Below are 21,776 nucleotides of genomic sequence, written 5' to 3' on the forward strand. Positions count from 1 at the left end.
CTCTTCCCGCGGTCCCCTTCGCCCGGAGGTCTCTTCCCGCGGTCCCCTTCGCCCGGAGGTCCCTTCCCGCGGTCCCCTTCGCCCGGAGGTCCCTTCCCGCGGTCCCCTTCGCCCGGAGGTCCCTTCCCGCGGTCCCCTTCGCCCGGGGGTCCCTCCGCGGTCCCCTTCGCCCGGGGGTCCCTCCGCGGTCCCCTTCGCCTGGGGGTCCCTCTACGGTCCCCTTTGCCCGGGGGTCCCTTCCCGCGGTCCCCGCCGCCCGTGCCCGGGCGGTCGCGCCGCAGCGGCGCCGTCTGGCCGCGCTGGTCCTGCCCGGGGGCGAGCGGAGCCCGGCGGGGCCGGGGCTGGGAGTGAGCCGGCGGGAAGCTCTGGGAACCACCCCCCCCGAGGGAGCGGGACGGCGTTCCTTGTGGGAAGGGGTACGGGGGTTTGCTGCGCCCCCGGCACCCCCGCACTTTCCCATCGGCAGCGCTGTACGGACATGCGAACACCTTTATAATATTTACTAGGAGTAGCGCTGAGTTCCCCCCCTCCGTCAGTCCAGGCTGTGCTCCATCCTCACGGCTGCGGTTCCAATTTTTTTGATGTTGAAAGAAAGGTTGGGGGGGACGGGGGGAGCCTTGCCGGCTCGCTCTTCCCCAAATCCGCCCGGCTGGGGATGCTTTCCCGTCGCTACAGCAACACCTACCGACGGGCGCACGGAGGGACCGACGGGAGGACAGACGGAGCGGGGCACCCCTCAACCCCCCCCTCAGGTCGCCTCCCGAAATAAAACATCGCGGCTTTTACAGCCCACCTGAGAAAAAGGGGGAAAATAGGAATAACCCCCCAAACTACTAAGTTTTCTTAGATTTTTGTAATTTTTTTTTTTTTTTTGCTTGCCTCCCCCTCCCCCCCGGCATACTCCAAAGTGTCTGTCACCTCCGAGTTACATAATGTCGCTGTAGGAAGAGGCTGACACATAGGGACAGCCCTTTCCTAAAGCAGTTCAGCCTTACTAACGCCTGGAATGCCTGAGTGGGATGGATGGAGAGAATAACCCTCACAACCATTTACAAACCTCGGAGTCACAGAATCAGAGAATCGTTAAGGTTGGAAAAGCCCTCTTAAGACCGAGTTCAACCCTTAACCCAGCACTGCCAGTCTTGTCGTTTGTTACTAGGAATTCATCATCAATTAGTACTTTATTTTCTTATTTTATTTTTCCATGAAAATTATTTTAGTTTTCCTCTGCTGAGCAGTTTGCAGATAAAGCCCATCAAGGGGTGAGGGGGCTGGGTTTATTTTCAGGAGGGTGAGTTTGTTCTCCGCATGGAGAGACTCTGCAGCTCCCGGCAAAGCCTTTAATAATTCAGCGCAGGAAATGCGTGCGTATATATAGCAGGGAAGGTAACGCACAGCGTGTACCTACAGGAGGACAAATATGGAAACCTGGTGTGAATTATTCATGAGGTGTGATCAAATAGAGGATTTTCCTAGACAAAGCACACTATGCTGTTTTCGTGTTTATTACAGCACAATCAGCGCCGAGTGCATCCCAACCTCCTTTCATTCGGGCCATGTCAGATAACCTTTAATGTGTTTGCTAATGTTTCTTATTTACCTTTCAAGCTGTCAGCAAGAAATAAGGGCTTGGTAGAAAAATCTGACAAGCCTTTTTCTTTTTTTTTTTCTTTGTGGCCGTCTAAAAATTAGGAGATGGAGTAAAGACTTCTGATGCTGTTCTCAGGGAAGGCACTTTGCTTGTTCAGTCTCTGACAGGAGAATAAACTCGTGGTGCTCTGGACTGATTCATGCTCCTGCTCCATGGCACGGGGTACTTTGGGTTGTGCTGTTGCATAGTAGGCAGAGGCTATTTTTAACCAGAGCAAGGTTATGAAACCTTAGACCCAGCTGAGTGAAAATAATCTGGTCTGAACTGGAAAGCACAGCTTTGCGTGGCTGGGGACACGCGTGGGACTGTCCCCTGGAGGGTCCCAATGGGATGATCCCACTTGCCTTGGCTCTGTCAGCCCCAAAATTGGGAAGTGCTGTCATCGCGGAGGCTGTCACAGAGGCACTGGGGAAACCACTTAAGTAAATATGCAAAGAATTAAAATAGTTAAATGGGCGAGCAGTGAATCAGTGTTGATAGTGTGGTGATTATTAAATAACCCCAGAAGTGTTACTGGAATCACCACTGCTGTTAGACATCAAATTTCTGGGATAGCTAAAGGGGAAGCTCAGCTCCACACCAGTTTTTGGTGATTCTCACACCGAGGTCGCTTTACCCGCAATAAACGGCTGAGTGCAAATAAACACCAACCCCAAAAATTTCCCTCAGCTCTGCCCCACGAGTCGCCTTCGGAGCTGTACCTGGCTAAAATATGCGGTGGTGTTTTTTAAACTAATATTTACTCCTGCTAGACCTGCACAGCCACTGCAGCTCTGGGGGAGGGAGCGGGAGCCGCTCTGACTCATGGCTCAGCAGAGTTGTTAACTCACTCCCGGCGCCCGAGCCCTCGTCCCGGTGTGCCGAGAAGAGTCCACCTTGGTGTACTGGGATGAGTCCACTTTGTCTCCTGGGCTACAGGCTGTGCTTTAAAGTCAGCAAGCCAGTTCAAAAAGTCACTGGAAAATAAATATTTTCAGTGCACTGCACTGAGGTTTGTGGGGTAGCAGGGATTGTTGCTTGGCAAAAGAAACTTTGCTTTCAATAACTCATGCAAATATTTGGGATCCTTCCATTCTTTAGGATGCTTCACCAACAGAACCCTCAAAATTTAAAATACCCTTGCTCATAGGCGTTATCCTGCAATGCCATGGGAATTGTGGCACAACCAAAGGCAGCTGCTGGACTCGCTGTGAGGAGTTTCCTTTGCTTTGCTTGCACTGCTGTAATCGCCTGTCGCTTCAAAGCACATCTGCAGCCCCAAAATGTAACACCGAAACATCTTCTCCTCATAATTCTGCCCAAAGCCACGATGCCTCTTTGTGCAGTCTCTCGGAGACTGGACACTGGTAGGAGTTTTAGTTGCCTTCCTCTGCGCTTGGCTAAGCAAATGCCAAACCTTCTTAAATCTAAATTACTCGAAATATTTACTGTTGAGACGTCGTCCAAGAGGAGGATAGTTAAAACATTAATTCCTCGCATTCCAGTGTATTAGAGCTTTACCCTGCGACTTGCTGAGCGCCAGAAATGGGACTTTGCAGATTCGATTCCCTTCCCCCCAAACTGGATAGCCCCCCCCCAATTCCCCCACCCAAACTTTAATGCTTTAAAAAAAAAAAAAGGAGGGAGAGAGAAAGAAAGGAATGCACATCTGGGCTAAATATTTGTTAGAAAGTATTCCCAGGATAGTGGGAGTTCTGGTGCCAGAGAGGAATTCCTGCGGGTTTGATCCATTGCATTATGTACTTGTTCCAAAAGCTGTTTTCAGTAAAATAGATGAGTAAGAAGTCTTAGCCAAGAACAGAATGTCTTTTTTGGCAACTAAAAGGAAGATAGGATTATTTTATTTCAGGTTATGTAAAAAAAAAAAAAAAAAAGAAGGAGAAGGTGGTAAAATCCTGCACTCGGCAGTGCCTGCAGAGATTTGCAATGGCAAGCTTAGATATAGATATTTATTTTTTCCATGCTACTGTGGACATTTTTGGGGCTTCCTTGTAAGACATCGCTGTGAATTTAAGGTTCCTTGCAAAATTACTGCAATTAAAATATCCTCGTTGTGTCTGAATGAGCCTCTGGGCTTTTTTGGCTGAGTGGCCAAAAGCTTTGGTGACATGGGTTTAAAGGCAGCATCCAAATTGCTGGTGGGAAGTCTGGTCCCAAGTGCTGGGGTGAGGAGGGGAGGAGAAGATTGTCCTGCCTTTGACAGGAATACCCCCATCTAGAGGATATTTTGGGGGTGGATAGAAGTGGGCACCAATGGCTGCAGCCCAACTACATCACTCCTGAGAAGGATTTGAAAACATCACCTGGAAAACATCACAGCCATAAATCAGCAATAAGGGGGAAGGCATTAGAGAGGAAAATTAATGTATTTGGCTGGTGGGCAACAGGTTCACCAGCTCTTTCCCATTAATTGAGAATCCTGTTTGCACGACACCTACTTTGCAGTAACAAAACAATAGGTGTTTTGAAGAAGACAGCCTGCCAGAAGTGTTTGGGTTTTTTTTCCTATGCATTTGGCTCATTCTCGTAGATGGGAGCTGCACACACCTCCCTTCATCCTTCTGGCTGATGACAGTATTTAAAAAATAAATAAATGGAATTGCACCATCTTCTGCACAGCTTGCCTTGGCTCTGGCTTGGTGTTTGTGTTAGCTCAGTTCTCTGTCTTGAGAAGGGCGCTTCGGTTTTCCCTGTGATGTGATCTGGGGGGATGTGATGCGGCTCCTGAGGGGCTGGTGGGTTTGCAGGTGACTTGAGTGTCAGGGTTGCATCTTTGGTCCGGACCTGGGAGTTATCCCTGTCTCAGCAGAGTGATCTTGGCTGCTCCACCACCCTCTGGTGTCTCCCACGAGGCTTGGATGTGATCAACATTGTGTCTCAGAGGCTGTTTGCTGTTGGATGTGTCCCCTAGGGGCTTTCTGAGGAGCTGATTTTTCCCTCCCTTGGCTACAGTGGCTTCCCTCACTGGCAGTGTTAGAGTTGTCCTTTGGAGCAGCGAGTGACCACTCTGTAGCACAAACTGATGCTTTTTCAAGCTAGCTGTGGGGTTTTTTTTGCAAAGTTTTTGGCCGTTCCAGGTGGACAATGGGGTCTGTAAACCTCTGGCTGCAGCCCAGGCTTTGATTCGGACCCCTGCCTTGGATTTGGAGGGTTTGTGTGCTCCTGGTTGTTTTCCTAAAGCAAATGTGAGACAGTGCAGAAGGCGTATATATAAAAATAATAAAACTATAATATTTTGTAAATGCAGCCAGGTTGTTGGTTTGGGTATCGTGGCTGCCTGTGAGCTCAGCTTTGCTGTGGAGCAGGCAGAAAAGGGGTTAATCCAGGTGTTGGGTAGGACATGTGCTGCTGGGGCTGGAGGGTGGCCAAATCCACCTTCTCTGCATCTATTTTGGATTAAGGCCAAAAACCCAACAACCGCTCTGTGGCAAAACCACCTGCAGCTCCAGGTCTGCAGGAGGAGGAGGAGGGATGGAGGGATCACCTCTCCCCATCCCCCAGGTTCGGGGACGTGGGGGATGTACTGGCCCCATAAACATGTGCTGCAGCAAATGATTAACTTCTTCAGGCCAGGGAACTGCTTCATCTGGAGACTTTTCTGACCTTTTAGGGGACTGTTGTCTCCTGGGAAGCTGATGGTAAACATAATTAGCGAGGGTTGGTGCACGGCTTGGAAGGTACTGCATGTGCTCCCATCCTGCAATGTGATACTGCACAGCGCTGTCAGGATATTGAAAATCCCATCATGGGGAGATTCTTGAAGCTGGTGTGGGGTCTGTGCTGCCTGCTTAGGGCTGTCAGAAGGGCAGATTTAGTCTTCTTTTTTCTGTTTCAGGGACTTAAATTAACTTCAGACATGCAAAAGAGGGGGAGAAAGTGTTAAGGTTGCAAAGGATTAATTTGGCCTGTGGAGGAGTTTCAGGTGGTGGGAGGGGATGGGGGCTCGGTGTCTGGCACCCCTGTATCTGCGCTGTCACCATCCTGGGGCTGTTTACTCTCTGTGTTGTCCAAATTTTAGGCATGCTTTAGCTTCTGTGTATTATGGGGTGGCTAGTAGCATCCCACGTTGCTGGGGCTCTCCCCTCCTTGCTGGAAGGAGTTTCTGGGCTGGGACTGCATCTCTGCCACTGTGATTGTGTCTTACAGCCTGGTGGGATGGGGATGAAGCAAGTCACCCCTCTGGCAGCAGCCTGGGTTTCAGTTCTGGAAATGGCTCACTGGCTTCAAAATAAGCTGGCAGAGACTTCTGCAGAAGCAGGGGCAGCTGGGGTGGTGTTGCCAGTGTCTAAAAGGTGGAATGGTCCATCATCGGTGCAGGAGCATCCCAGCTTGGGTGGGAGCTAATATTCATTAGAATAACGGAATATCCTGTGTTGAAGGGACTCACAGGGATCATCGAGTCCAGCTCCTGGCCCGGCACAAGACCACCCCAGGAATCACACCATGTGCCTGAGAGTGTTGTCCAAGCCTATTGTAGGCAAAGTTTGTAGCTTTTCTGGCTTTTGTTTTTGTTTTTTGTTTTGTTTTGTTTTGTTTTGGGGTTTTTTTTGTTGCCTGAAATTGTACAAACTTTATAAAAGCAAAGTTTAAAAAGATGCAACACAGTTATTTTTGTTTTTTCTTTCTTTTTTTTCCTCTCTTTAGGATGAGCAGGGGCAAAGCATGAAGGAAATTTAGGAATCTAGGCAAATACAGAGCTTCTTTGTTTTTAATTAGCTGCATTGTTTTTAATTGCTACTATGCTTGATACATAACCCAGCCTAAACAAGAATAGCTTATTGAATGGGGGACTGACTATGAAAGGCACTGTGAGGAGAAGGGCTGTTCTTCACAGTTGATATATTTGTATTTCAGTGCTTCATTTAATAAGTCTGTTTCCCCGGGGGGCTGTAGCAAGTAAATCATGCCAACAGATTGTTCTCTGCAAACTGGCTTATTTTTGTAATTAGCAAGACGTTAAAGCTGTAACTGCATAGAAAGCGATCTGGGTAAGGAGAGCGAACATAAAAGAATTAGTAAGCAAAATGTAATACTTACTGTTTGATAACATTTGTGTTGATTGAATTGGTTTCTGGACAGTTTGTTGTCTGGGATAGTTGTTTTTTCTTCAGTGTTGTAAAATGTGAGAGTAATTCAGCAGGTGTTCACAGCGAGCATAGTAAGGTGTGGTATTTTGGGGGGAGCACTTTTTGGGAATCACACCTGCATGGCCAAGTGGATCTGGTGGAGGAGCCTTGTTGGGGGCGGGGGGCTAAAGCCTTTCTGCTCATCATCAGAAACTGCCAGTATTTCCCGCGCTTCATTTTGCTTTTCTCCTTTGTCTTCCAGTTATATGAAAAATACGGCGTCACCATGAGTGGAGTATTGAAAAGGAAGTATGAAGAGCTGGGGGATGACAGTACCTACTGCTCCTCCTCCTCCTGCTCCCCCCTCTCCTCCTCAGCATCCTCGGGCTGGGAGACTGACGAGGAGAGCTCCCGCGGAGAGCCCAAGCCCAGCTCTGCCTTAACGTCCAGCTTCACCCGTGAGTATCTCCAGCAGCCCCTTTCCTGGGATTGGCCATGCCTCTGCATGGGTTTTTTGTAGCATGCTGGTGGGTCCTCACACAGAGTCCCCCCTTGGAGCACACCTTTGTGGGTGGAAGTGGCTGTAATGCCTGTCATGACACCAATTTATAATCATTCAGCATCCTCAGGATCTTCAGCCCTTCCTCCCAGTATTTGTCATTGCTTTATCGTATTTTTGCTGAAGTCCAAATTTCCAGGAATAGAAACCCAAGGACCTGGATGTGCAGAGGCATGTGGATGCCTCCAAGCCCATGCTGCAGGACCATCCCACCAGCCCTCAATTCCCTGTCAAGCTGTTCCATAGGCAAAAAATTAATCAGACAGCAAAGGCCCATAACACTGTTTTTCAAAAATGATTAACCAGTAGTGTAATTACCATTTCAGAACTCGTTTCCTACATGAGTTGGGTACTTTGCCAAAGAACATGACATGTTTGACATTGCCTCCGCTGCTAGTACAGATAAATGCTATTTTGTTTTCCCAGCAATATCAGTTTTGAGAGCTTTTAGGAAAACATACAGGAGGCAAGGTTGTAAAACCCTTTATCTGCCATGTGAAGGGAAAAATAAAAGATACAATAGAGGAACATCTTCATGGTGGAGAAATAGTTCAGCCTAGTAAATTATACTGAACACCCACTGTATATAGCAGTCAAGGTCCACTTAGCAGACATACACAAACACGCAGTGGTCTGAAAAGGCTTTAGAAGTCTTGTAATAATAAAGAGTCTCATTCTTGCTTGTCTTCCCAGGTTTTGTGACAAAACAATGAACTTTTTGTATTCCCTGGCTCAATTGGAAAAGGGTCAGGAATGGGAAAACAGTTTCAGAGGAGGGGTGCAGGGAGAGAGAAGCAAATGCCAAAGTGCAGCAGCTCAGTCGATAGATGATCGCAGTGGTTAACTTGCCTTTTGATAAAGGGCTCGTGTTTTAGAAGATTGAGTCAAGGTTATTATGAAAGTGCAACGCGCAGCGCAAAGATATCATCAGAGCGACTGCAGCACCCAGTGTGAACCCCCAGCTATTGAGCAGAAGCTGCTGACACAGCTGGGTGAACACTTCTTTTTTCTTTTTTTTTTTTTTTTCCCCATGAAACTGAAACGCTGTATTTTGGCAAGTGAGACCTGTGAAATGTGGGTGTAGCTAACTGTCCAGTCTCGCACTTTCCCAGCCTTCGGGGCCAAGCCAAACCAGCCAAGCCCCTCAGGTTTTCACAGTCCTTTTTTTGGCTCCTGACCTATGTCTCTTCCACCTGAAGAACAGAGGTCAGTCCCAGCTCTGCAGGAGTCACCCATCCTTTCTGGGTTATTTCTTCCCATAATTTCCATGGTGGCCACCAAAGCACCCATTAATCAGCAAAAAATAGGACCAAAAATACCCACCACCACCAAATCTGGGTGCAGCTGGCTCTTGTTCCTGCCACTCTCTTGCAGCTGTGTAGCCCAGTACTGCTGTGCCTCACTTTGCTTTCTTGGCCAGCTACATTCGTGGAAACTCACTGACTCTGAACCTGCCTTGACTAATTAGTCCCCCTACATCTGCTGCATTTGCATGTGCAGATGTGCAGGACCAGGTATCTCTGGAGAGGCTCCTCTTTAAATGGTGTGTAGCATGTTTCAGCAGTTTAAGATAAACCAGAGTCATGTGTTGCCATGTTTACCCTGGGATCACCTGCACAAAGATTAACATCTTTGCAGCTGCTCTCAAATGAGTCTCTTGAGAATAAACTATAGATTCAGAGTTCCTCCCAGTGGATGGTGAAAGGAAGTACCAGAAAAAAAACCCAGCCGTTTGGGCTACTTTCTGCCCTACCACAAAAGCTGGAGCCATGCAGTGCTGGAGTGACGGTGCTACAGCATCCCAGGAGCAGACCATGGGCTCCTGAATGTGGGGCAGGGTGTGTGGGTTTAGAGAGACAGACGTGTAGGATGGCTGGTTGCTTGTTCGTTATGCTCTGCTGCACGTGAAGAATAAGCAAATGTATGTTTCCTGGGGGAAGTCAAGCGGGAAGGAGAAGCAGCAGCCGTTTCGTAGGGTCAATCTCATCGGCGACTCCATTGCAACAGGACTTGGCTTAGTTTTCTCTCCATCCTCATCCCACCTTTGAAGTGTTAGCTGCTGAAACACCATCAAGCAATAATGTAGCCTCGATTGCTGCAAGCAACGATGTAGCCTTGATTGCTACAAGCAATGATGTAGCCTTGTCCTATCATGTCCCTGTTGAGAGAGTAATTATAAGTCCTGGTGTTTGTGATATTTACAGCCTGTTTGTAACATTTCTATTCTATCTGCAGGATGGCATCACTGACTTTGTGTTGTTTTTTTTTCCCCTTCATTTTTAGCCACGTCTATCCTGAAGAAATCCAAGCGACTAAAGAAGAACAATGTGGAGTTTGACCGGGTCACTGTGTTTTACTTCCCACGCTGCCAGGGGTTCACGAGCGTGCCTAGTCGTGGGGGCTGTACCCTGGGAATGGTGAGCAAACACAGCTCCTCCCGGCAGTTCACGCTGGCGGAGTTTTCAAAGGAGCAGGAAAACGTCCGTCGGGGGAAACTTGAAGAGAAATTAAAAGAGGAGAAGTTGGAAGCGTTGAAATGGAAAGTGAGTAGGAGCATGGGGCTGGGTTGATGAGAAGTTGGTGGATGTCGTTAGTAATTGGCCAGCTTTCAGTAGGAGCCTCTCTGAGACCTGGGGGCATCAGTCCTTAGCCCTGTTTGGGTCTCCAAAAAACACAGGCTCCAGTGTGGGTTTTTCACTTGGTTCTCCATCTTTGAAAAGTGATGGAAAAGACACTGAAGATGTTTTTATTCTTTTGGTAGTACCCCTCTATTCCTAGACTTGAGACTCCTCTCAGCATCTCCCAAAATCTTTTCATCTCTGATTTAGACACTCGATATCCCAGGAAGCAGCCCCTGTCAGGTCTCTGGGGGCTCTGACACAGATGTTGTTCCTGGGGTTGGCCATCATGGAGGGGGCAAGTCATTCCTTTCTCGTTTCCCCTGAGCTGGGGAAGCTGATGGCTCTGCATCCTCAACAGGCCACTAATGCTTTGTCCATTTTCTTCCCTTAGCTCACCATGAACGGCACAAAGGAGTCGCAGGAGGCCAACCAGCTGACCATCGATGACATCTCCGACGACGACATCGACGTCAGCAACGTGGACCTGGAGGATGGGTTCTTCCTGCAGCCCTACCCTGCCAAGAAGAGACGTGCACTGCTGAAGGCCGTGGGGGTGAAGAAGATCGACAAGGAGGAGAAGCGGGAGCTGCACAACATCCGCCTGTCCCGGGAGGACTGCGGCTGCGACTGCCGGGAGGTCTGCGACCCGGAGACCTGCAGCTGCAGCTTGGCAGGCATTAAGTGTCAGGTACTGCCCTCACCTCTGGGCGTGGGGAAGCACCATGGCTCCAGCTGTGTGTAAGAGCAGGGGGGTTTGGAGCCAGCAGGACAGGGTTAGAGCAGCCTGTAAAGTGCGTCCGCTCCCAACTATGCTCGGAGCAGAGCAGATTAGGAAAGGTCTTGGAGATGCTCCCCAGGCTGCAAGGCAGACACTGCTTGAAAGCGTCCACTTCCCAAATCACACATGCAGCAATCCCTGTGCTGCTGGAGCAGCCGTGGGGATGTGCCTGAGCCTGCAGCAAGAATGCACACACCACGTGTGTCCCCACGAGACCCGTACCTGCTTGGTCTCCTGCTGGAGATGGGCCACGTGGGAATGTCTGCAAGGGAAAGCTTCTTGCTCCTCACGCAAGGCTGCGATTTCTCCCCCTCCCCCTGGTTTTATTTTTAATTCTGTTTTCCCTTGGCGTGTGTCACAACTCCCAACGCGCTCAGGAGAACGTGGGAGTGTCAGCTGAGCATCAGCCCACAGCGAGCTGTGCAGGCCACCTGCACAGTGGGATAATCCCTCTGTATTCAATTAGTGTGTTATATTTTTCAGCTTATTTTTTTATGGGTGCCTGGCTAGCTGCATTTGAGGAGCCGTATTCCCTATTCTGGGCACTGCTGTGGTGGTTGGAGGCTGGAGGTGGCGTAGGTGGATGCACACAGTCAGATGGGTGCACACGGGTGCTCCATGTGTGGGCCACAGCCCCCCTCTAGTGGCTGCTGCAGATCAGATAATGATATCTATAAATAGCAATAAATAGAAAAACTCACGTTTGCCCCCTTATGTCTCCTTGTGGACCGTTATATTTTGCTTTCTTTTTGAATCTTTTGATTTTCTTCACTGAAATCCAACTTTTTATGACACCCCTTCAAAAGAGCAGGGCATTTTTTTTTTTTTTGTCTCCTCAGCTGTTACTTGGTTTCTTGGGGTGGGTGAGTTGCAGGCGGTTTTGACTTTGTGCCGCTTGGTTTGATCCTAATCCTCCACCTCTTCTTCTCCCTGTGCCAGATGGATCACACCTCCTTTCCCTGCGGCTGCACCAAGGATGGCTGTGGCAACACCGAGGGCAGGATCGAGTTCAACCAGGCCCGTGTGCAGACACACTTCATCCACACCATCATGAAGCTGGAGCTGGAGAAGCAGCAGCAGAGCAGCGAGAAGGTTTTGGAAGCCGAGCCCCCTTTCCGGGAGCGGCTCCCGCCTCTGGGATGCACGGCAGGGAAGGGCTCCTTGGAGGAGCGCGCAGTGCCGCTGGCACCTGCCTTCCAGTTCAGCCCTGACCTGGAGGCCCTGGGGGAGAACAGCTGCAGCAGTGACATGACGGACTCCTCCATCTCCTCCCACCCCAGTGAAGACTTGGAGGAGCCCTACGAGAGCCTCCCCTCCGACAAATCCCAGTCGGACGTGGACGACGACGGCTTGGCGCGCATCCTTCACTTCAACGACTCGGATGCCGAGGAGGAGGGTGGCCATGGCCAGGATGACCTCAGCTGCTTCCACCCTGCTGACTTCTTCATTGAGGACCATGGCAGTGAGGCCAAGCCTGTCCCTGGCCACCTGTCCCACCTCTCGGAGTGCCTGGACGAGAATGCCAACCAGGACAGCGGTGGTTTGCTGGAAGATGCTGCCCACATGCGGTGTGATGGGCTCTCCTGCTGCACCTCATCCCCCGCCGAGCCCTGCTCCAAGAGCTACGCCGACCTCAGCCTTTCCTCTGACTCCTTGGATTTCTTCCAGTCCTTCTCGGACTATAACTTGGGACCGCTTTACAACTCCTTAAAGGAGTACGAGAACCTCGATAACTTCTCAGCGTTACAGTTTCAGTTGCCTAATTTCCCAGGCTTCCCGCAAGCTGGAGATCAGGGCTCCTGTTTCTTGGAGTCCCTCATTGGTTTGTCTGAATCCGTCCCTGAAACCCCGGCCCCTTTCACAGACAATCAACTTTTGGAGGATGCCATCAAGTCATCGCTGATGGAGACAGTGAAAGTGTGAAACACCCGTGTGGCTCAGGCAACAAGGACTGGAGCCAAAAGGAAAATGGAAGAACAGTTGGATGGGCAAACTTTCACCAGAAGGATGACATTGTGCTACTCAAATATAAGGAGGAAAACCCAACAACAACAAAAGACTTTCTAAGCAGATAAACTATTTTTGGTCTTTATAGAACGTGGACGTTTTGACATACTGCAGCTACAATCAGTTCTCTCGCTGTTTGTGCAAAAATTTCTAAACTCTCATGATGGGATAGGGAGGGGAGGGAGGGCAAAAAGACTTTCACATAAGAATTTCCTTGTGTTTTGTATGAAAAGACCCGTTGAGAAATACTCCTCGCTAACGTTGCCAGTCGTACACACAGCCCCTTCTAGAAACGTTTCAGTGTTGCAGGAACTTTTTAAGACAACTTTTTGAAGCTGTATTTATTGTGAAAATTTGTGGTTTGCGTAAGAGTCAGCCCAACCTGCTCTTGCGTTTAAATCGGACGAGGTTTACAGAAGAGATCCATACACTATATACATAATCATTCTTCATCTATTTATTGCAAATTCCAGAATTTAACTAGCCACCGAAGCTTGAACTAGCATGAAACCTTATTTAAATTGGTAATACCTCAGATGTATTATGTGTACAATCATATTTTTTTGCATAATATATCTGTATTTATTTATTTTCTACCTGTAGTACGTGAATAGCACTGTGGTTTGTCGATGACCTGGAAGGGCAATAAGGTCTTCAACAGGAAGATGACCCTGGTTTTTCTGAGTCTGAGTGATGTTGGCTGTTTGGTCTTCACTTCACATTTCTAAAAATGCTGAACACAAGTGGGTGGGAGGGCAGGGACGAGGGAAGCGTTTGTGCAACATTCCTTGGTTTCCCTCAGCCCTCAGATGGTGTCTGGTCTCTGTAATATCCCTGTGGAGAGCAAAACAAGCAAAACCTCCAGCTATTTAAGAAATAACAAGAACTAGCTCAAAACAAAACAAAACCCAACCCCTTTTTGTAAATTATTTTATAATTTATTTAATTTCCTGAGGATTTGGCCATGAGATCTTTCCCCATCAGTTATGGTGCCTGAATATGCAGAGGAACTGTTAGCAGTGGTGGGGAGGTGTAAAGATAAGGACCTTTGCAGCCCTCGGGGGGGCTTTGGGAGAGCAAAGCCAAAACAGCAACACTGTGCTCAAGCTCCTCAGCAAGTGCTCCTTAGGACTCCCGAACACCGAGGATGTTGCAGCTCCAAAATCCAGTGGATCAGGCTGATTGTACTAATTTTTTATGGAGGTGAATCAGGTGATTTAAGTAAAACAGATGGATATGAAGTTTACTGGGTTATTTATCCTTTGAGTACGGTTTTTGAGGGAAGAAAGAACAATACCTGAAGACAAAGCTGAAAAACTAAAGGCTTTTGGTTTTTAAAATGAGATAAATGATCATGTATAGGAAGGATACGGGAGGCTGCCTTGGCCTTTTGCTATTTAAATCAGTTTGAGAACAAGACACTATTTGGCCACAAGATGTAACTGGACATAAAATCTGTACGTCAGTGATACACTAAGTGCCTACACCAGTGGTATGGAAAAAACAAAATGGATTTAAAACCTATCGGCTTTAAATTCCCCCTTGGAAAATTTGTTGATGGGAGCGATTCCTGGCATTACCAGCACAGGGGGAGGACACAGCTCTGGTGTCCCAGCCCCACAGCCCTGGAGCAGCTGGAAGGAACTCCCGGGGGTGCAGAGACACACGGTGAAATAACCCCAAAATATGGATTCGAGGATTTTTCTATTGGCTGAACTGTTTCTATCCCCGACGACAGGGATGGTGCTCTTGGGTACCTGCTCATCCACAGGTGCCTCACGCAAACCTGCGGGCAATTTAGGAAACTTCTGGCGTACGAATATGGCGAAGGCTGGGTTGCTTGGGGTTTTTTTTTTAATCGTTGTTATTCCTATTTAATTGTACATCTTCTCTGGAATTGAGCCGGTCAACTCGGAAGCGGAGCCACATCCTCGCCCCACGCTCGCTGCCGCATCCTCCCGCAAAGCATCGCCCCCGGGGACCCCCCCGCCGGGCAGGAGGGCGACTGTAGGAATACTACTGGCAGATGGAGGATTTCCTGGATATATATATATATATAATTATAATTATTATTATTATTATTGTTATTATTATTATTTTTTTTTTGTTGTCGTCGTCGTTTCTTTTAGACTGTAAAAATCCCCCCTTCAGTTATCTCCCTAACTGGTAGTTTCTATCCTTCAAGACTGCATCAGAAATACTGACAGTTGAAAGTCTGGTACCGTTCTGTATTTATTGGCACTAATATATTTTATAACATTCCTAGGTTTCTCTGCATATATATATTTATATATATAAAATATATACACATATTTTATATATATAATATACACACTTTTTTTTTAATGAATGATTGGGATTGACTCCTGCCTTTGTGGATTTTTTTCAATAATTTATTCTTTTTATTTGTATTGGTGCCAAAAAGAAAGAAAAAAGATTTTTTTTCTCTTTTTTTTTTTTTTTTTCCCCAGGGCACTGAATTGTAAATATATAATTTTTTTTTCTTGGTATCTGTGTAAAAAGTCGCCTGTTAAACAGTTTAAAAACTGGGTATTTATTGACACAATCTGTAATTATCTAATGTATTGGTTGAAACGCTTTGGTTTCAACATAGCTTTATTTTAGCTTTCTTTGTGTATATATTGTGATTATGTTGCTTAAAGGTACAAGTTAAAAAAAATGCTTTATTTTTACCTTATCCATTTGCATTTGTTTATAAAAAAGCATATTTGTCTACAGCTGCTGTCTCTCATTTCATCAAAGCAATATGAAGAAATTTCCATTACACTTTCAATAAAAGAATTTTGTTTGAATACGGCAGCGTCTTCACCCTGTTTATCCTTCACTGTGGTTCAGAAATTTGGATGATGGGTGTGTATGGTGCATTGTGTGTCACAGTTGTCTCTTCTTTCTTTGTTTTTGGTCCTTTTTATCCCTTTTTGAAGCTAATGTGTGTGCTGGGGTTCCCACCCCAAGTGTCAAAATGGGAGCATCCTACCATGGCAGGAGCAGCCCTTGTCCCAGCTTGGTGTCTTCCAAGAGGCTTCTCCTGAGCTTGGGGACTCCCATTGCTTTTCTCACCCCCCAAAAACATCCCAGGGAAGCAAAAATGAGATGTAACCTCTTGCTTCTTGGCAAGATCCGTGGACAGGAGATCCTGAGGTGCCCCTGCTGAGCTGTGCCATGGCAATGTCCTCGGCACATCACCTTGCAGTGGCATTTGACAATTGTCCTGTTCAAGTTGCTTCCTGCTCCACCAGTGTTTCTTCTGTGGCACAATTACCGCTTTTCTTTTCCCTAAATAAAGTAAAAATCAGATGCTGGGGTCCAGGGTGGGGTGTTTCTTGAACTTGCTGGGCTTGTGGATGGTGGCTGCCTCCCTCTGTGGGATGGTAGAATAGACAACAGTCATGGCAGCATCCACATCACCCAGAAGCATTTAGGAGAAATCTTAGGAAATCTCTTGGAAACCCTGGAAACCACTTTCCCTTGTGGGTTTACAAACCATTTCTCATCACTCCATGGCACTCCTGGAAGGATGGGACCTGGAAGGATGCAGCCAAAAACAAGCATCGCCACAGTCCTGTGCCCCAGGGGAAAAGCAGAGAAAATACTTTTGGTTCTGGCAACCGCACAGAAAGAAGAAGGGGGTGAGCATGTGAGCCAGCCCATGGTAAAAAGCAAAAGCTGAATAAATCCCAGGAATCTAGATAGGGAAAAGCACACCTCTCCCATGGGTTTGTGTCTGTCAGCACAGGCATAAATCATAACCCCTGCCATTGACCTGAAAGCAAGGGAAATTGGCCAAAGAATGCCATTGTCTAATTTTCCATTGGGAATCCGATTTTAAAGGTTGCCATCTGCCCCCAGAGCAGGGAAGCTCAATTAATTGAATAAACTATTTGTTACAAATTATTTGCTGAGCTGTAAAAGCAGCAACACTGAAAAGAGGCTCGTCTGTGGAGGCTCTGGGACACACGGTGAACCCCGGCCCATTTCCCCACCCAGAAGGATGTGTTTTCTTGTGGAGTTTTCTTCTTTTATAGGATTTATGTCTATAATTCCCTCTTACATGAACTTTTTTCTGACTGGGAGGGGAACAGTCCCCAGCATACAACTTCAGCTGCTGCACTGGTGGGTTTTTGGCTCACAGTGGCGACTTTGTGCTGTGCCCTGGCAAAGGGCATCATTACTCAGGGATGCATCACCCCCAAGAGACAGGGGTGAAACAGGCCCAAGGTGCTGTATCCCATCAACCAGCTTCTGGCATGGGCATCTCCATGGGGAATTGCAGAATCCTAGAAAGGTTTGGGTTGGAAGGGATTTTAAAGATCATCAAGTTCCAACCCCCCCAACACCTTTCACTAGACCCAGTTGATCCAAGCCCCATACATTGTGGCCTTGAACACTTCCAGGGATGGGGCATCCCTGGAAGTGGAGCTTCTTTAGGAAACCTGTGCTAGCATCTCACCATCCTCACAATAAAAAATTTCTTCCTAACATCTAATGCAAACCTGGTCTCTGTCAGTTTAAAGGCAACCCTCCTTGTCCTATCACTCCATGCACTTGTCCAAAGTCCTTCTCCGGCTCTCTTGTAGCTCCTTTCAGCACGTTTCTTTTGATGCAGTCCAGGACATGGTTGGCTTTCTGGGGCTGTAAGTGCACATTGCCAGGTCATGTCCAGCCTCTCATCCACCAGCACCCCCAAGTCCTCTCCAGGACTGCCCTCAATCCATTCTCCACCAAACCTGTATTTGTGCTTGGGATTGTCCTGATCCAGGTGCAGGACCTTGCTTTTTTTTCCCATCACATACCAGTGACAGACTAAGATTCAAGTGGGCTGCAGGAACATTCCAATAATTGCCGATTCTACAATGCCCTTTTCATGGAAAAGCCAAGCCAGTCTCTAGGTCTGAGTCAAAACCTCAGGTCTGGCAAACTTCTGCTGAATTCCATGAGAAATGTATGTGCATGGGCAGAGAAAGTGCTTGTTACAGTGACAGAGGTCAGGGATGCAGAGGCATCAGCTGGGATATTTTTATTGCCTTTGCCAAAGGCCTTGGACAAACTTACACTGCGCAGCCACGAGGTGCAAACCTGCCTTTTCCTTCTATCGACCAGACAGATGAGAAAAGGGTTTTTTTCCCAAGACAGGCACAATTTCACCGCATGCAGGATCTGGCCCTGTGGAAATGCCCTCGCTGCTGCGGAGCCAACACCCCTGCCCTGACCTTGCCCTGCAGCTGCCGGGTTGTTCTGTTGTTTGTATTTTTTTTTCCCCTGACGGAGATAAAGTCCATCCTATCCGTCATTTTATAGCTGTTCCTGACGAGAAAAGTCCTCGGGACTCTTATTCCCGCCCGGCGCCAGGTTTGGAGTCGCCGAGCCTGGCGTCACAGCCTGTCCCCGTCCCCGCCGGCCCCTGGTCGCCAAATGACTCATCCCTTTTCCGGAGGCTGTTCCGCCACCCGGAGAGGAATGCTTTCTGGTCTGGTGGCTGCACACGCGGTTCAACGCGTGCAGGCACCGAAAAACGAAACGAGAGCGGGGGATGAGTAATGCTGTGCCTGTGGGTGCTGCGAGCAGGGTGGAGACGGGGTGACTGCGTGGAGGAAAGAAAGAATACAAATGAAAATAAAGAGGGTGGTGAAGCCCTAAGCAGGGTGGGGGGTGCAGGGGTGGGTTTACTTGGGGTCAGTAAATCATCGATTTCCAGGGATGGGGAGGAGCAGCCCCACCCGCTGCCAAACGGGGCGGGAGTCCCAGCTCGGTGCCACCGGGCTGGGACACGTTTTTCACGGTGAGTGCAGACAGTCAGCTGGTCTCAGCCCTTCCACGGCTAGGGAGAAAACTGTGAGTTGCACCTGGTTTTACTCCTGAGATGCAGCCCCTTAAAAGCAGAGAGGCCACGGTTTGAACGCCAGAGGGCCTTGCAGGGAGACCATCTCCAACCAGCCGGGAAACTCATACAGGGCTTCTCCAGCCTCCAGCTTCAAAGGAAATGTGAACTCCTCTTGGCACAGAGGCTGTGGTAAACTCTGATGCTTCCAGGACGTGGACGTGCCGGAGCGAGTCCAGAGGAAGACACAAAGATGCTCCAAGGGCTGGAGAACCTTCGCTCTGGAGACAGGCTGGGAGAGTTGGGAGTGTTCAGCATGGAGAAGAGAAAGATCTAGGGAGACCTCAGAGCCCCTTCCAGTGCCTAAAGTAGCTTCAAATAGAGCTGGAGAGCGACTTTGGACAAGAGCACATAGTGATGGGACAAGGGGAAATGGCTTTAAAATGAAAAGGGGGAATGGCTCTAAACTGAAAGAAGGCAGGGTTGGATTAGATATTGGGAAGAAATTCTTCCCTGTAAGGGATGTGAGACACTGCCCAGAGAAGTTGTGGATTCCCCATCTCTGGAAGTGTTCAAGGCCGGGTTGGATGGGGCTTGGAGCAACCTGGTCTAGTTGAAGGAATCCCTCTCCATGGCAGGAACACTGGAACTACATGATCTTTCTGGCCCCTTCCAACCCAAACCATTTTGTGATTCTATGACTCTGTGACTCCTTCACAGCTATGACCACTAGGAGTTTTCAGTGCTGCTTAATCCACACATTTCCATCAGCTTGTTTTATCCCTCCAAGCCTGCTGCTGACTGAATGGCAGTATTGCCATCTACTGGGCAGCTGCCTCCTTCTCCCAATCTCTCAGCTGGCCAAAGTGCTCTTGGGCAATGCTTGTCCTCCTCTGTGGGACCAGAAGCACCATGTATGTCACTAAGATATCACACTAAAATAAAATGAAATAAGGCTTAAAAGACACACTTTGGTTTGGAGGAGAGGTGGACATGTCCTGGGGCTTGGCTGTGTTTCCACATCTGGCCTGGCACACGCATCCTCAGCTGGATGAAACCATCTCCATAAGGCAAGTGCTCAAAAAAACCCCATAGGTGCACCTACATTTTGACCAGGGAAGCTGTGTGAGGGACCAAAATGCCAGTGCTGGGCATACCTGGCTCCATTACATCGATTTGTGCATGAAACTCACCAAAGTGGGAATATCTGCAACCAGTGGAGCTGAAATATTTTGTCACAAGCAGAGGCTTTGGGGACTTTCAGGTCAGTCCAGCTGAGGAGGCTGAAAGACTTGAAATTGCCTGGGAACCTGATTTCTTGGGGACCACATGAGCTACACACCAGGGGTAAAACATTACAGGAGAACCCTGCCATCAGGATGAATACCACAGAAGGATCTACCTCTAAAATAAACCTGCTCCCCTGAGATACACTGCATGGGAAATTATTATCTATTACACTTCTCTGGAAATAAATACTTGGCTGCTACTTTGTAGTAAATAGAGATGAGAACTTAATGGTCCTTAAGTGCTTTTCATAGTCAAAGCATCCCAAAGTGCTCTCTGGTTATTAGGGCTGAAAAGCTGTCAGGAGGCAAGGGAGCCTCTTGTAGCCACACTCGCAATATCCATCACTTTTGCCTGCAAGTGAGCAAGGGAATGATTGGTGGAGTGGTACAATTTCAACTATAGAGATTTTGGAGGTTATTGTGATAAAGAACAGCAGCCCCAGGGTAGGATTTGGACGAGGAGATATCTATAACCAGAAAATCTCTATGCAGCTGTGGTGTGGCTGAGGGTCCTGTTGCTGAGCTTATGTCTGTGTGATTTTAAAGCTCTTCAGCTCTGTTTGTGTTTTGGGCCAGCTGAGGCGCTCAAGGGTATGAAGACATCCCCATGGGGCTGGTGAGGTGACAAGGCAAATCTGTGCCCCTTTGATGCAGCAGAATGGGATGGGACAGGTTGTCCTCAGACATCCCTAACAGCACTAAGTTGATACCTGCACCCCCACACTGTGTTTCACAGCTCCTACAGCCTTACCTCCCCAGATAGCTCAATGTGTTGTGGCTGGTCCTACACCTCATTGAACACCCTACACGTGGTGGGACCAACAGATAGTTCTGTTGCCACGGTTGTCTCCTTTTTCTGCTCTCCACAAAGATGTGGGGAGCACCAGTTTTCAAAAATCTAGTTCATTCCCTGGTTTAGTTGCACCCTCACCTCTGAGTTTTGGAGAAAAGGATGTGGACATATTGCTGTTACACCTGCCATCTCCACACAGTAAACCCCGTGTGAAGCACCACATTTTCCACAGGCTTCCCGAGATCACAGCTTTGCCCGGCAGAGCCAGGGAACAAGCAGCTCTATCCAGGCACTTGGATAGTGAGAGGCAAATGAGGGCACAGGAGAAGCACACGTGCCCTACCCGTGTGCTGCCAGGCTCCCGCCTCCCTCTTATCCTGCGCCATAAATCACAGCTGAGCAGCACAAGCTGTTCCTGTCATCGAAACACGGAAAGAAACGCTGCTCTTGGCACCGGGGATGTGATAATGACCCTGAATTAGGGCTGTACGTCTCCAGCACCTGATTCTCCCGCTCCTGTGGGTGCAGCCTGAGGTTTTTCCTCCTGGATGTTGTAGGAACAGGTCCAGGTCTTGCTTATGTGGAGGAAGAATTTAAAGGAGCAATGTCCAGTCTGGCTTTCAGAGAAGCTTGTGACAAGAGGTTTCAAGCACCCGATGACCACAGCTGCCCTGTGGAGACCAGGGCTGTGGGCAGGAGCAGGGGCAGCCTGTCACTACTCTCACATCAGGGGACAGATGGGGGATGGCTCTGGTGTTTAGCGTTGGGTCAAGGCACAGGCATACTCACTAAATTCCTAATGTGGTCCCGGTAGCAGCAATATCCCCAGTGGTTCCCAGCTCTGCTCAGTTCTGGCCAGGAATGGAGGCTGATTAGAAATTGTGACCCCATGTGACATCCCCAAAATTCCCCCATGGCCCATGCACCAAGTACAAAGGGGTTAGACACCCAGCCCAGGCATCGGGCACTCTGCAAAACCACCAGGCACTCTAAGACTTCACTTCTCAGCATCTGAGTAATTCTTGGAAGCGGTTTGAGATGTTCCCTTTAAAAAGATCTTATTTCCCAAAGCCTATGATCTGTGTTTTTTAATTCCTTCTGAAGCTCAGAGGCAAAACTTGAATATAGTCAGGCAAGACTTCAGGTGCCGGTATGCTCCTGACACGTGGCTGT

The 21,776-nt window shown here is 48.4% G+C and overlaps 2 protein-coding genes across 4 annotated transcripts in view; one reads left to right on the top strand and one right to left on the bottom strand.

Annotated features, from left to right (window-relative positions):
* Nucleotides 1–774, bottom strand: part of LOC108504050 (collagen alpha-1(I) chain-like) — a 3,178-nt gene extending 2,404 nt beyond the window's left edge. The window contains exons 1-2 of the mRNA XM_017828647.1: nucleotides 686–774; nucleotides 199–468 (exon numbers count right to left, since the gene is read on the bottom strand). Coding sequence (XP_017684136.1) covers nucleotides 199–468; nucleotides 686–774 — 359 coding nt within the window. The remainder of the gene's footprint in view (nucleotides 1–198; nucleotides 469–685) is intronic.
* CSRNP1 (cysteine and serine rich nuclear protein 1) overlaps nucleotides 1–15,495 on the top strand; it is a 17,505-nt gene extending 2,010 nt beyond the window's left edge. The window contains exons 1-5 of one of the 3 annotated variants that reach the window (XM_017828672.1): nucleotides 412–1,088; nucleotides 6,980–7,175; nucleotides 9,560–9,819; nucleotides 10,289–10,585; nucleotides 11,615–15,495. In XM_017828672.1, coding sequence (XP_017684161.1) covers nucleotides 1,020–1,088; nucleotides 6,980–7,175; nucleotides 9,560–9,819; nucleotides 10,289–10,585; nucleotides 11,615–12,598 — 1,806 coding nt within the window. In that variant the 5' untranslated portion in view covers nucleotides 412–1,019 and the 3' untranslated portion in view covers nucleotides 12,599–15,495. Of the gene's footprint in view, nucleotides 1–411; nucleotides 1,089–6,976; nucleotides 7,176–9,559; nucleotides 9,820–10,288; nucleotides 10,586–11,614 lie in introns of those variants that run through there. The other 2 variants (XM_017828673.1, XM_017828674.1) reach the window with 2 other exon arrangements.
* Nucleotides 15,496–21,776: the final 6,281 nt, after the last annotated feature.

The sequence above is a fragment of the Lepidothrix coronata genome, unplaced genomic scaffold, assembly GCF_001604755.1.
Source record: "Lepidothrix coronata isolate B3197 unplaced genomic scaffold, Lepidothrix_coronata-1.0 Scaffold151, whole genome shotgun sequence".
NCBI lineage: Eukaryota > Metazoa > Chordata > Aves > Passeriformes > Pipridae > Lepidothrix > Lepidothrix coronata.